Source organism: Symphalangus syndactylus, chromosome 5, assembly GCF_028878055.3.
Source record: "Symphalangus syndactylus isolate Jambi chromosome 5, NHGRI_mSymSyn1-v2.1_pri, whole genome shotgun sequence".
Taxonomy (NCBI): Eukaryota; Metazoa; Chordata; class Mammalia; order Primates; family Hylobatidae; genus Symphalangus; species Symphalangus syndactylus.
The window spans coordinates 153,174,726-153,189,317 of record NC_072427.2 but is presented as its reverse complement, the minus strand read 5'-3'; the positions used below and the strand labels follow the sequence as shown (position 1 = coordinate 153,189,317).

General features: G+C 38.9%; 1 protein-coding gene across 20 annotated transcripts in view; it reads left to right on the top strand.

Moving 5' to 3' along the window:
* The window catches only part of ADIPOR2 (adiponectin receptor 2), a 98,386-nt gene that overhangs the window by 49,922 nt on the left and 33,872 nt on the right, over positions 1-14,592 (top strand). For 13 of the 20 annotated variants that reach the window (XM_055281134.2, XM_063639944.1, XM_063639928.1 and 10 more), the window contains one exon: positions 13,847-14,103. In XM_055281134.2, coding sequence (XP_055137109.1) covers positions 13,933-14,103 — 171 coding nt within the window. In that variant the 5' untranslated portion in view covers positions 13,847-13,932. Of the gene's footprint in view, positions 1-7,421; positions 7,587-9,385; positions 9,508-13,846; positions 14,104-14,592 lie in introns of all 20 variants that reach the window. The other 7 variants (XM_063639930.1, XM_063639927.1, XM_063639929.1 and 4 more) reach the window with 2 other exon arrangements.

The window sequence follows — 14,592 nt, the reverse complement described above, 5'->3', positions numbered from 1 at the left end:
ATGGCTAATTTTGAAAGAGCGAGAGCATTCAGAGATGCACAGTAATTCTAAGTTCTGAGTAGAATACAGTCATCCCTTGGTATCCATGGGGGATTGGTTCCAGGACCTCCGATGGATACCAAAATCTGTGGATGCTCAAGTTCCTGATAGAGAATGGCATAGTGTTTGCATATAACCTATGCACATCTTCCTGTATATTGTAAATCATGTGTAGATTACTTGTAGTACCAAATACAATGTAAATGCTCTGTAAATAGTTATTATACTGTATTGTTTAGGGGAAAAAGTCTACATGTTCAGAATAGATGTAATTTTAAAAATCTGGATAATTTCCATCTGTGGTTGGTTGAATCCACAGATGCAGAACCCATGGATACAGAGGGCTGACTGAATACAAAAGCAAGGCAAGTGTGATAGCAGCCTTCTTTACTTCAGGATTCAGGATTTACTTCTTTACTTCAGGATCAAATATTTTTACTTTTTGATTTTATTTTTTTGTCTGTGAAGAGTTGGGAGTTGCTGGGTTTAGTTATGCTACTCTCTTATTAAGGGAGAATATAGCAATCCTAGAGGGATTTGCAAACTATAGCTCTTGGGGAAACATTAAAAATTTTCCTTGTGTAAGAAATTTTATGAGTCTTGAGGGTCGGATGTGGTTGCTCATGCCTGTAGTCCCAGCACTTTGAGAGGCCAAGGCTGGAGGATCTCTTGAGGTCAGGGGTTTGAGACTGGCCTGGCCAGCATGGTGAAACCCCATCTCTACCAAAAAAAAAAAGAACAAAAAACAGTGAGCCAATATTGTGCCACTGCACTCCAGCCTGGGCAACAGAGCAAGACTCCGTCTAAAAAAAAAAGAAATTCTGTGAGTCTTAAATTACATCAAGTAGCTTTGGAGGCAATAGTTTAAATTCTTTAAAATACTGGGCACATTAGCTCATGCCTGTAAGCACTTTGGGAGTCTGAGATGGGAGGATCACTTGAGGCCAGTAGTTCAAAACCAGCCTGGGCAACAGAGTGAGACTCCAGCGCTACAAAAAATTAAAAATTAGCTGGGTGTGGTGGCACACACCTGTAGCCTTAGCTTCTTTGGATGGAGGCTGAGGCGGGAGGATTGCTTGGGCACAGAAATTCAAGGTTACAGTGAGCTGTGGTTGTGCCACTGCACTCCAGAGTGAGACCCTATCTCTAAAAATATTAAATTTAAAAAAACCCATGCAACTCAAATTTCCAGGTACTGTTATTAATATGAATTATCTTGAACTGTTGAAAAATTAATCACTTATTATTGATTTCTTTTTTTTTTTTTTTTTTTTTGAGATGGAGTCTCGCTCTGTCGCCCAGGCTGGAGTGCACTGGCGCGATCTCGGCTCACTGCAAGCTCCGCCTCCCGGGTTCACGCCATTCTCCTGCCTCAGCCTCTCTGAGTAGCTGGGACTACAGGCGCCCGCCACCACGCCCGGCTAATTTTTTTATATTTTTAATAGAGACAGGGTTTCACCATGTTAGCCAGGATGGTCTCGATCTCCTGACCTCGTGATCTGCCTGCCTCAGCCTCCCAAAGTGCTGGGATTGCAGGTGTGAGGCACCACGTCCAGCTTTTTTTTTTTTTTTTTTCTGAGACAGAGTCTTTGGCTCTGTCACCCCGGCTGGTTAGTAGTTGGAACTATAGGCGCGTACTGCCACGACCGGCTAATTTTTGTATTTTTTTGTAGAGACGGGGTTTCACCATGTTGACCAGGCTGATCTTGAACTCCTGACCTCAAGTGATCCACCTGCCTTGGCTTCCCAAAGTGCTGGGATTACAGGTGTGAGCCACCGCACCTGACCTACTTGAAAATTCTTAAATGGTGCCTTATACTTTCTGGTAATAAAAGCACTATTTTAATGTTCGGAACTATTTTCATTATTTGCTAACCTTCCAATTAAAAAATCCTTTTATATTTATTTTTGGGTAGATATGAGGGGACCTCAAAAAGTTTGTGGAAAGATGGAATTAAAAGATAAAAATACAAAATATAAACTTTATTCTCAATATAAGCTCTATCGAGTTCAAGAAACTTTTGTAAGCAATAATGCTAGCCATTTAGTCCACTCCTAAAGAAGTGAGGGTCCTGTAACCATATCAATATGTGCAGTCTTTTTTTTTTTTTTTGCATTATTAACTAAAGAAAAATGGGTGCCCTTTAAATTTTTTTTAAGATTAGGAAACAAAAAGAAGTTCAGAAGGAGCCAATCAGCACTGTTTGGTGGATGCCCAGTGATTTCCCATTGAAACCCTAGCAAAATTGCCCATTTGAGAGGAATGAGCAGGAACCTTGTTGTGGTGAAAGTCAACGAGATTCCTTGAGCATTCCAAAAAGCTTCTGTCATGACCTTTGCTCTTGATGGATTTGCTTTTGCTGTAACCGGATCACTTTCATTTCTTGGTACCCATTGCTTTGTTTTTTTCTTTGTCTTCAGGATCACACTGGTAAAGTCATGTTTAATCTCCTGTTAAAATTTTTCAAAGAAATTCCACATGCTCTTGTTGCCACTTGTTTAAAGTTTGCATTGAAAGCACTGCTTTTGTCTGTGGCCGATCTGAGCACAATGGTTTTAGTACCCATCAAGCAGAAAGTTTGTTCAACTTAAATTTTTTTGTTAGATTTGTATAAGCTGAATGAATTTATATGTCTATGGTATTGGCTGTTGTTTGTGCTGTTAATCATTGGATCTCTACATTTAGGTTACAAACAGGATGAATTTTTTCCTAAAAAATTTATGTTGATAGTCTGCTACTGCAGGCTTCATCTTCAATATCATCTTGTCCCTTCTTACAATGAATTGTCCTATTTATAAACTGCTGATTTCTTAGGGGCATTGTTTCTATAAAGTTTTCGTAAAGCACCAGTGATTTTACCATTTTTCTACTCAAACTTCACCATACATTTCATGTTTGTTCTTGCTTCAATTTTAGCAGAATTCATGTTGCTCTGTTAGGGTGCTTTTCAAATCAATGTCTTCTTCTTAGTGCCTCAAACTACATCTTGTTCAGATGTGTTATAACAAGTTAGTACCAGCTTATTTTGGTGCAAAAGTTTTTTGAAATTCATGCCTAGTTTTTTCATAAAACATATGTTACATGAACTTTTTGAAGATCCCTTATACCTGCAGTCCAAAATTCAGAAGTTCCTAAAGAATGTAAAATAAAAATAAGTCTTCTTCCTATGCTTGTTTTCACTTACCCAGTTTCCTTCCTCATCTTCCTGATGGATTAAAAAAAAAAATGACATGATCTAAAAAACATGATCTATTTTAGGTCTAAGGACATGTATAGGTTGAAAGTGAAAGGACTGAAAGAGTTATCACGTGCAAATAGTAACTAAAAGAGAGCTGGGACAGTTTGCTAATATCAGACAAGATAGATTTTTAGTTAAAAACTCTTATAAACACTTATTATTAAGAAGCTGGGTGTGGTGGCTCATGCCTGTAATCCCAGCACTTTGGGAGGCTGAGGTGTGTGGATCACTTGAGGTAAATCTTCATCTTTACTAAAAATACAAAGATTAGCCGGGCATGGTGGTGTGTGCCCGTAATCCCAGCTACTCGGGAGGCTGAGGAAGGGGAATTGCTTGAACCAGGGAGACGGAGGTTGCAGTGAGCCGAGATTGAGCCATTGCACTCCACCCTGGGCGACAGAGCAAGACTGCCTCAAAAACAAAAAACAAAAAAACAAAAAAAAACCTCTTATAAGAGACAAGGAAGAGCATTAAATAGAAGAGTCCATACACCAAGAAGGTATAACAATTATAAACATGTATATACCGAACATCAGAGCTCCAAATAACCTGAAGCAAATATTGACCTCATTGAGCAACAGACAGATCTAAAATAATATCTGGAGACTTTAATATGCCACTTTCAATAATGGATAGAACAACTAGACAGAAGATCTAGTCTAGTTAGAAGTAGAGTAGAATTATAGGCGTGGTGGCTCACGCCTATAATCCTAACATTTTACGAGACTGAGATGGGAGGATTGCTGGAGCTCAGGAGTTTGAGACCAGCCTGGATAAATAGTGAGACCTTGTCTCTACTAAAAAAATTAGCTGGGCATGTTGTTGCACTCCTGTTGTCCCAGCTACTTGGAAGGCTGAGGTGGGAAGATTGCTTGAACCCAGGAGTTTGAGGTTGCAATGAACTGTGATCATGTCCTTGCACTTCAGTCTGGGCAACAGAGTAAGACCTTGTCTTCCCCACTAACTCCACCCCCCCCCCCAAAATAAAAAAACAAAACAAAACAAAGAAATAGAAGACTTTAACACTGCTGTAAACCAATTGGGCCTAATAGACATGTATACCACACTCCACTCAGTAGCTATTTTTCTCAAGTGCACATAGAACATTCTTCAGGATAGACCATATACTATGCCATAAAATTAGTCTTAATAAATTTAAAAAGATTGAAATTATACAAAGTGCCTTTTCTAATTACAATGGAATGAAAGTGGAGAGAACGAGAACTGGAAAATTCACAAATATGTGGAAATTAACACACTTAACCATTGGGTCAAAAATCACAAGGTAAATTAGAAAATATTGAGACAAAAGCACAGCATACCAAAACTTAGGGGTTGCAATAATATATATCACTTTATACAATTGGCTTTTCAAAATCAGTTAAGACAAAAGGTAAACATTTATATAATTACAGGTACTCTTTTTTGTTCGGCGGTGGTGGGTGGTATGTGGATTTGAATTACTGTTTGAGGTCACTTGCTTTCAGGCTTTTGCATTTCTTTTAAGGGGGATCTTCCAGGAACAAAATCTATTTTATTGTTTTTTAAAATCTGAGAAGGTCTGTTTCGCCTTCAGTTTTGAAATGTAGTTTTGCTAGATATAAGATTGGTTGACAGGTTTTTGTTTTCTTTTATTTGAACACTTTGATTATGTTATCTCGTTGTTTTCTGTCTGCCATTGTTTCTGCTTAGAGGTCAGCTGCTAATCTTACTGGGTTCCATTTTAAAATAATGAGTCATTTGGTTCTTGCTGCTTTTAAGATTTTCTCCTTGACTTTGACTTTCAACATTTTTACTGTGAGGCATCTGTCTGGATGTCCTTGCCTTTCTCGTAGTTAAAATATATTGAGTTTCCTGGATGTGTGGTTTATTGTTTTCAATACATTTGTGGAGTTTTCAGCCATTATTTTTTGAATGTTTTTTTTTTCCCCTCTACTACTTTTTCTCCTCTCCTTTTAGAGTACCAAACTGTGCCTAGTGGTATCCCACATAGCTCTGAGATTTTCCAGTTTACTGTTGAGCCCCCCCTTTATTTTTAAATTTCCATTATTGTAATTTTCAGCTTCATAATTTTTATTTGTTTTTTTTTTTGTGGTTTACGTCTCTTCATTGATCTCTATCTGAGGTGATATTGTCATTATGCTTTCCTTCACTTTTATTATTTATTTATTTATTTATTTTTAGAGACGGAGTCTCTCTCTGTTGCCCAGGCTGGAGTGCAGTGGCGTGATCTTGGCTCACTGCAAGCTCCACCTCCCAGGTTCACGCCATTCTCCTGCCTCAGCCTCCTGAGTAGCTGGGACTGCAGGCTTCCACCACCACGCCCGGCTAATTTTTGTATTTTTAGTAGAGACGGGGTTTCACCATCTTAGCCAGGATGATCTCAATCTCCTGACCTCGTGATCCGCCTGCCTCGGCCTCCCAAAGTGCTGGGATTACAGGCGTGAGTCACTGCTTCACTTCTTTAATCATGGTTTCCTTTAGTTCCGTGAACACATTTATAATGATTAAAGTCTTTTTCTGTTAAATTTGACATCTTATTTCTCATCATTTTTTATTGCCTGTTTTCCCTTCCCTTAGTGTATGGACTATACTTTTCTGTTTACATGCCTCCTAATTTTTTGTTGGAAACTGAACATGTTAGATAATACATTATAACAGTTCTGGGCACTGGTTCCTTTTCCTCCAGGGCTTGTTATTGTTATTTGCTCGGTATTTGTTTAGTGACTGACTGGATTCATTTAGTGCAGTTTGTTTCCCTCCTTAGTGTTCAGCCTCTGCTACTGTTCCTCTGGAAGGTGTAATTATGGATATGCCCTCAGTTAGGATGGATTGATAGTACTTTTGGTAGGGCTCTCTTCTTTTCTTTCCTGGAATACACCCAGTTTTTAAACTCCACTAATTGCTGGCTGATTGCTCCAATCAATCAGTTGCCTGATTTCAGCCAATGCCTTGGGGTAAAATGTTCTATAGAATAATCCAAATTCTGACTCATTTGAAGGAATAGTTTCTGAGGTCATTGTTTAATTTTTGGTCTGATTGTACCAGATACCTTATTCCCTGGTTCACTTCCGCAAACTAACCTACAGTTTAGCCTGTATCTTGATTGTCTAATTGCATGTATCTTGATTATCTTCCCAATTGCCTTTCAGCCTCCGCTATTCTTTAGAGCACCTTTAGGCCTTGACTTCATGCTATGTTGCAAATGAAGTCAGGGTCTTTGGGAAAAGATTAGGTGCTGTTTTTTTTTTGTTTGTTTTTTAGTCTGCTTCTCAGCCCAGGCAAACAGTCTGAGCTTGGGCTTTAGAGGTGTGGGAGTGGGAACAATGACAAGTTTCTCTCTTGAGTGACATGCTGTGAGTGCTCAGTGGGAGGTAGGCAGTAGCCTGGGGTCCTCCTGGTGTGGAACCACCACCTCAAGAGCAGGGTCAAGAAGGATTGGGGTTTCATTATTTTCAGTGTGCCCGGCCCTAGGTAGAGCCTTCATTCCACAAGTGGGGGTTTGGCAGAAGGGTGCCTCCACTTCTAAACTGTGCTCATGAAGGACTTAGCCTTCAGCAGTAGGTAGCTGGGGAAGGATGGGAAGTACCGATGTCTTGTATCTCTGGGGAAGAAATCCCGTTGTCTGGGTGCTGGGGGCAAAGGGAGCCCTGTGTTCTTGCCTGCCTCAGTATGGAGTGGAGTCGTCTTTTCTGAGCTGGGAGAGAGTGGGAAGGAAAAAAGAGGTTCAAATACCACGGACTCTTGCCTTTCTTACCGAATTTTCTAGATGTGTTCTTGAATAGATGTTTCTTCATTTGCTGTTTGCCTTTTGGACCATTTCCAGAGGTTTTTGATGGTTTTCAAAAACAGTTTTTACAAGTTTCTCTTGGGAACAAGCCAGAGGAACCCTTTACACTGTCATTCATGCCAGAAGTCACTCTCCTTGTTGTTACCATTCTTAAATTTTAGTCATTCTGATTAGGTTTGTAGTAACATTGTATTGTGTTTTTAATTTGCGTTTCTCCCTGCAGCCTCAAAACTCCTGGGCTCAAATAATCCTCCCACGTCAGCCTCCTGAGGAACTAGGACTGTAGGTGTGTGCCACAGTCCCCCACCTGGCTAATTTTTTTAGTTTTTGTTTTTGGTTTTTTTTTTTTAAAGAGACAGGGTCTTGCTATGTTGCTCATGCTGGTCTCGAACTCCTGGCTTCAAGCTATCCTCCCACAGCGCTTGGATTAACACGTGTGAGCCACCACGCCCAACCTATGTTGAACATCTTTCCATGTGATGATTTGCCATCAGTATATCTATCCTCTTTGGTGAAAGGTTTGTTCATGTTATTTTCCATTTTATGGTTGGATTGTTAGTTTTTGCGCTGTTTAGTTTGGAGACTTCTTTATATAGTTTAGATAGTAGTCCTGTCTGTGTTGGTTATGTGATGTGCAAATATTTTCTTCTAGTCTAACTTGTCTTTTCAACATTTTAACAGGATCTTTCTTTTTTTTTTTGAGACGGAGTCTCACTCTGTCGCCCAGGCTGGAGTGCAATGGCGCTATCTTGGCTCACTGCAAGCTCTGCCTTTCGGGTTCACACTATTCTCCTGCCTCAGCCTCCCGAGTAGCTGGGACTACAGGCACCTGCCATCGTGTCCGGCTAATTTTTTATATTTTTATTAGAGTTGGGGTTTCACCGTGTTAGCCAGGATGGTCTCAATCTCCTGACCTTGTGATCCGCCCGCCTCGGCCTCCCAGAGTGCTGGGATTACAGGCATGAGCCACCGCGCTCAGCCTGTGTTTTACATTTAAGTCTATGATCCATTTTGAGTTAATTTTTGTATGAAGTGTGACCTAAATTTGGAAGCTGAAGTTTTTTGTTTTTTTTTTAAGTTTTTTGCCTATGGATGTTCAATTATTTCAGCACCATTTATTGAAAAGGTTATCCTTCCATTATTGAATTGCTTTGGATATTTGTAAACGTGTTTAGGGAAAAACTCTCCTCAAACTATGTTTTTCCTCTACTGTCATACCACAGCAATAATCAACACAGAAGAAGACTTTTGTGATTACATGCATGGAGTTGTTTTCCCCACACACCAAGCAGCAGACACCAGCCTCAGTGTCCTCTAATTCAGTTCGACACTATCTCCAGGTCATTGGTGTCAGATCCCACAAGTTGAGGGCTCCATACCTAAGACTGCTCCCCCAACACACACACCAGTCATAAGTCAGGGTCTCCAGAACTTCTGACCAACCAGTTTCAAGTTGGGGTTCCCATGGCCCCCTCTTTGGGTTCATACATTTGCTGGACTGGCACACAGAACTCAGGGAAACACTTATTTACGCTTACTAGTTTATTATAAAGAATATTGCAAAGGTTACAGATGAAGGGACGTGCAGGGATACGTATGGGGGAAGGGGCGTGGAACTTTCATGTCCTCCCTGGATGCTCCACCCACCAGGAACCTCTGCGTGTTCAGCTGTCTTGAAGTTCACTGAACCCTGTCCTCTTGGGTTTTTATGGAAGCTTCATGACATCAACATTCCTACCCCAAAGGCATAGATGGGACCCTACGTGAGAGAGTCTTAAGACCCGCACTCAAAAAGTCGGGAACGTTAAGTGTGGAAGGAGGGCAGGAGAAAGTCAGAGGCCTGCCTCTGAGGCCTAACACTTCCAACATTATAATGAAAGACTGGAATAAAGGCTATGGGAGTTAAAGCCAGGAACCATGGATGAAGACCAATAGATGTCATAGCACCACAATAAAATAACAGGCATACTTGTGTGGGTCATTTCTGGGTTCTCTATTCTGTTCTGTTACTCTATGTGTGTATTCTTTTGCCCATACCAACACAGTCTTGACTAGCTACGTAGTTGGCCTTCAGTGAGGTCTTTTTCGATTGTTTTAGCTATTTTGGAGCTTTGCCTTCCATGTAAGTTTTATAATGAGTTTTTATCCACAAAAATCCTTGCTGGGATCTTGATAGGAATTGTATTAACCTATGGAACAATTTGGAGAGAACCGACATCTTTACTGAGTCAGTATATTGCTGAGAACATAGTATAACATATTGCTATTTGTGTAGTTTTTTTTTGTTTTTTTGTTTTTTTTTTTTTTTTTTGAGAAGTGGGGTCTCATGCTGTTATCCAGGCTGGAGTGCAGTGGTGTCATCATAGTTCACTGCAGCCTCGAACTCCTGGACTCATGCAATTCTCTCACCACATTCTCTTGACTACCTAGACTACACAGGTGCGTGCCTCTAAACTCAGTTAACTTTTAATTTTTTTTTAGTGACATGGTCTTGTTGCCCAGGCTGGTCTCAAACTCCTGGTCTTGAAGTGATCCTCTTGCCTCAGTCTCTAGTATTTGTTTAGATTTCTGATTTATTTCATCAGCATTTTGGAATTTTTAGCATATAGAGCCTATACATATTTTGCTAAGCATATACTTAATTTTCTATGGAGCAGTTGTAAATGGTATTGTTTAAAATTTCAGTTTCTACATGTTTATTGTTAATATATAGAAAAGTAAATGAAGGCTGGGCACAGTGGCTTATACCTTTAATCCCAGCACTTTGGGAGGCCAACGTGAGAGGATCACTTGAGTTCAGGAGTTCAAGACCAGCCTGAGCAACATAGCGAGACTCCATCACTACAAGAAATTAAAAAAAAAAAAGAAAAGGCCAGGTATGGTGGTGTGCGCCTGTAATCCTAGGTACTTGGGAGGTGGAGGGCAGGAGGATTCATTGAGCCCAGGAGTTCCAAGGTTACAGTGAGATATGATTGCACCATTGCACTCCAGCCTGGGCAACAGAGTGAGACCCTGCTGTCTCTAGAAAAAAAAGAGAAGTGATTGATATTTGAGTGTTGATCTTGAATTCTTCCTGAACTCATTATTTCTAGAATTTGTTTTTGTAGATCCTTAGTAACATTTGAAGATTTGTTTTGAAGTGTTTTATCTTTTTTCTATTGTGATATATTCTTATTTCATAATGATCAAATATTGTGGGGTTTTAGGGTGAAGGCTGTTGAAATCCATATATAAATTTTATGCCCAATCACATTGATGATTTTTTTTATTTATAATTTTTTCTTTAGTTGATTCTCCTGGGTTTTATAGATAAAAGAGTCATATAATCTGCAAATAGTTACAGTTTACCTCTTTTTCCCCAATTTTTGTACTCATTTTTTTTCCTCATTTAATTATCTAAGACTTCCAAGATAGAGTTAAATAATGCTGGTAATACCATTTTCTGGCTTTAGACTCTTAGACTTGTTTGCTTTTTTTTTTTCTTCAAAGCATTGCATGCTAGTAGGAATTCATTTTATTTCAGTAGGTAGAATGCAAATAAAGTAAAACATATAGTAAATTTCAGTTCTCTAGTGTGTTCTAGTGTCAGGGTATTCTGTTTTGTTAAATTTATGGGAACCTGAAGGTTGACATAAATACTTTTACTTCAACAGTTAATATTATAGGCCTTCCTGCTTTCTGTAGAGTGGCCAATATTTGATTTCTTTGTAGATTTTGCAGCCCTTTATTTTCTTCATTCTCATTTTATCATACTTGTCAATTTAGAAAACATTATTGATAGGAATGTATATTGATCTCAGGACTTTACTGGAGAGTTGATTTTCTTCTTTTAAGGAGGATCCTTACAAATTATTGGGGAAATCTTATTTGTTGTCATTCGATTTCTTTTTCTGAGATGAGGATTACAAAACCATTCTAACTAATGGAGCATTTCAGTTTTTCTTTTTATTTTTTATTACGATACAGGGTCTTTTGTTACTCAGGCTGGAGTGTAGTAATGCCATCAGAGCTCAGTGCAGCCTCCAACTCCTGGGCTCAAGTGATCCTCCCACTTCAGCCTCTTGAGTAGCTAGGACTACAGCCCCTAGCCATGTGCCACCACACCTGGCTAATTAAAAAAATTTTTTTTTTTTGTAGAGGTGGGTCTCACTTTGTTGCCCAAGCTGGTTTCGAACTGCTGGGCTCAAGTGATCCTCCTGCCACAGCTACCCAAAGTGCTGGGATTACAGGTGTGAGCCACTGTGCCTGCCCGAGCATGCGTTTATGGTCTCATAAATGAGCAACATTCCTCCATATATAGCTCCTGCTGATGAGAAGTTTGGTGTAATGATATTTTTCTTTTCTTTCTTTCTTTCTTTCTTTCTTTCTTTCTTTCTTTCTTTCTTTCTTTCTTTCTTTCTTTCTTTCTCTCTCTCTCTCTCTCTCTCTCTCTCTCTCTCTCTCTCTCTTTCTTTTTGATGGAGTTGCCAGGCTGGAGTGCGGTGGCATAATCTCGGCTCACTGCAGCCTCTGCCTCCCGGGTTTGAGCAATTCTCCTGCCTCAGCCTCCCGAGTAGCTGGGATTACAGGCACGTGCCACCACACCCAGCTAATTTTTTGTATTTTTAGTAGAGATGAATTTTTTGTATTTTTAGTAGAGGGTTTCACCATGTTGGCCAGGATGGTCTAGATCTTCTGACCTCGTGATCTGCCCTTCTTGGCCTCCCAAAGTGCTGGGATTACAGGCGTGAGCCACTGCTCCTGGCCTCTTTTTTTTTTTAAAGATAATGTCTCACTCTGTTGCCCAGGCTGGAGTGCAGTGGCGTGATCTTGGCTCACTGCAAACTCCCCGTCCCAGGCTCAAATGATCCTCTCACCTTGGCCTCCCTAAGTGCTGGGATTACAGGCATGAGCCACTGTGTCTGACCTAGTGTGGTGATATTTCAAGAACACTTTACAAAGCTTTATTCTACTTATAACAGCTTGAGCATCAAGATCCTGACTCTGTAACAGTTTTCTTGCGATATAAACCAACTACATTTAGGGTTCATTTTCTTATCTTTTACTCACCCCAGTCTTAATTTTGTTGCACAGTGGAAAGCACATGAACTTCTTGAGGTTCAGAAACTGGGTATAACACAGCCGCTTCTCTTTGAATCCTAATAACCTTGAATAAGTTATCCAATCTCTAATCCTCAAAATGGAGGATAATAATACCTCAGAGGGCTATATTTAAAGATGCTGTGAAGTGCCACATGTAAATTATCTGCTACAGAATTTACCTTTGTTGATTCTCAGTAAATGTTTGCTGCCTCCCCCCGAAACGAAATGAAATGGTGTGTGTGAATAGCTTTGTGAGCTTTAAATAATATAATTAAATAGAAGCCATTATTCTGTTTCCTCTTTCAGAAATGGGCATTAATAACATAATTTATAATCTCAGTAGTATAATGTGCTTGGCCAGGTACATGCCCAGGTTTGGTATTCTTTAGATTTTTGTTTCTTCTTGCCCTACATACTTTGAAAGCCTTTGGAGAAATCCTACAGCAAATTCACATGATTTATGAAACCAACAGTTGACTAATTCTTACTCTATGTCTTTGACTAATTCTTAGTCTATGTATCCATATATATGAACACTAAATCCACCTGTTACCTTCTTTTTATGGTATCTAGGTTCTCCTACTTTGCTCTACTTCTCCTTTCCCCACTAAGAACTTTGAACCACGTGGAATTTATTAGCTAGCATGTACCCTAGTCTCTTCCTGTTTTGGTATTTCTGGTTGGATTGACTGTGATAATCCTTATTGGATATTCAACTAATTGTCTAAAATAAGCTTACATATCATGAGTTAAGAGGTAGAGTGCCAAGGACTTGAAAAGCTTGAACTCCTAGGACTTACTTGCTGCAGTCCAGTTTAGAGAGAAATTAATGATTTCTGAAAACGTTCTTAGCACTCAAGAGCACTGAAATATTATCAAATATTCGTTAAACATTTGCGTGCATAGCACTTTCTGGGAACCCAGATGGATGTAAAATGTGTATGCTTCGGTCCTGAGTTTCTTCCTTCTAGGGTAGTCTGGTTAGAGTGCAGAATAGCTCAAAAAAGTTGAAATGTAAGACATTAAGCCTTTTGAGTACAAAATATTATGGATAATATGTGCTTATAAATGTGAAGACTTTGTCTTACTTATTTTTTATAAAGTATGGTGAATTTTGTTTTCCTTTACCTGTGAACTAGAAATAAAAATACCCTGTAGGGCCATTGTGATGTTTAAATGAGATTGGATATGTAAAGCCCAGTTATAATATATAAACTCACATATATTCTTTCTAATACATACAATTAGTATTTAGAATTCTAATTTCTAATTGTATACTATTTTTTAAATTAAACAAGTAATATGATACATGGTTAAAAAAAAAAATGCAGGCAGAACAAAGTAAGTATTCTTCTCACTTCAGACCTGAGGTTCTTCCCTATGTTCTTCTGTAGCAAGAGTATGGTTTTAAATATTTTTCATGAATTATTCTAGTACATATGCACTTACATATACTTACACATTTTTGTAACATATAAGTGGGAACATATTATTCATGTTGTCTTGTATCCTGTGTTTTTCATTTAAAAAGAGATTTTTGGCTATCTTCCCTGTCAACAAACATAGCTTTTAAATACATTATTCTTTTATTATTATTGATTGCTGAGTATTCTATTGTTTGGATATATGATAATATAACTGTTATTTTCCCCCAGCACTCCTTTAATGCATTTTTTAAAAACTTTCATCTTCTTAGGATCCACTCACTATCCTGAAGGTCCATTCTCCCAAGAAGAAGGGACAGAAAGACAGATCTATTTGTAAGAAAGGCTTGGGTATCCCATGAACGAGCCAACAGAAAACCGACTGGGGTGCAGCAGGACTCCAGAGCCAGATATAAGGCTCAGAAAAGGGCACCAACTGGATGGTACAAGGAGAGGTGATAATGACAGCCACCAAGGAGATTTGGAGCCCATTTTAGAGGCATCTGTTCTATCTTCCCATCATAAAAAAGTAAGTCAAATTGGAAGGATGGTAAACAAAGGAAAAAATGTGGAGGATGTGGCAGAGGGAGGATATGGGGAAAAAAAAAGTGTGGGTCCATTGCTGGAGGGAGGATGGGGTGGTAAGGAAATTTGCACATTTGTATTTTTTTCTTCTGGATAACTTGAAGTCTCTTATCTTTATAATAATAATAATAATAATAATGTATTTTTTTCTTCTGGATAACTTGAAGTCTCTTATCTTTATAATAATAATAATAATAATAATAATATAATAATAATAATAATAAAGATAAGAGACTTCAAGTTATCCAGAAGAAAAAAATACAAATGTGCAAATTTCCTTACCACCCCATCCTCCCTCCAGCAATGGAAGTCTCTTATCTTTATTATTATTATTATTATTATTATTATTATTATTATTATTATTACTACTACTACTACTACTACTACTACTACTACTGAGACGGAGTCTCGCTCTGTCTCCCAGGCTGGAGTG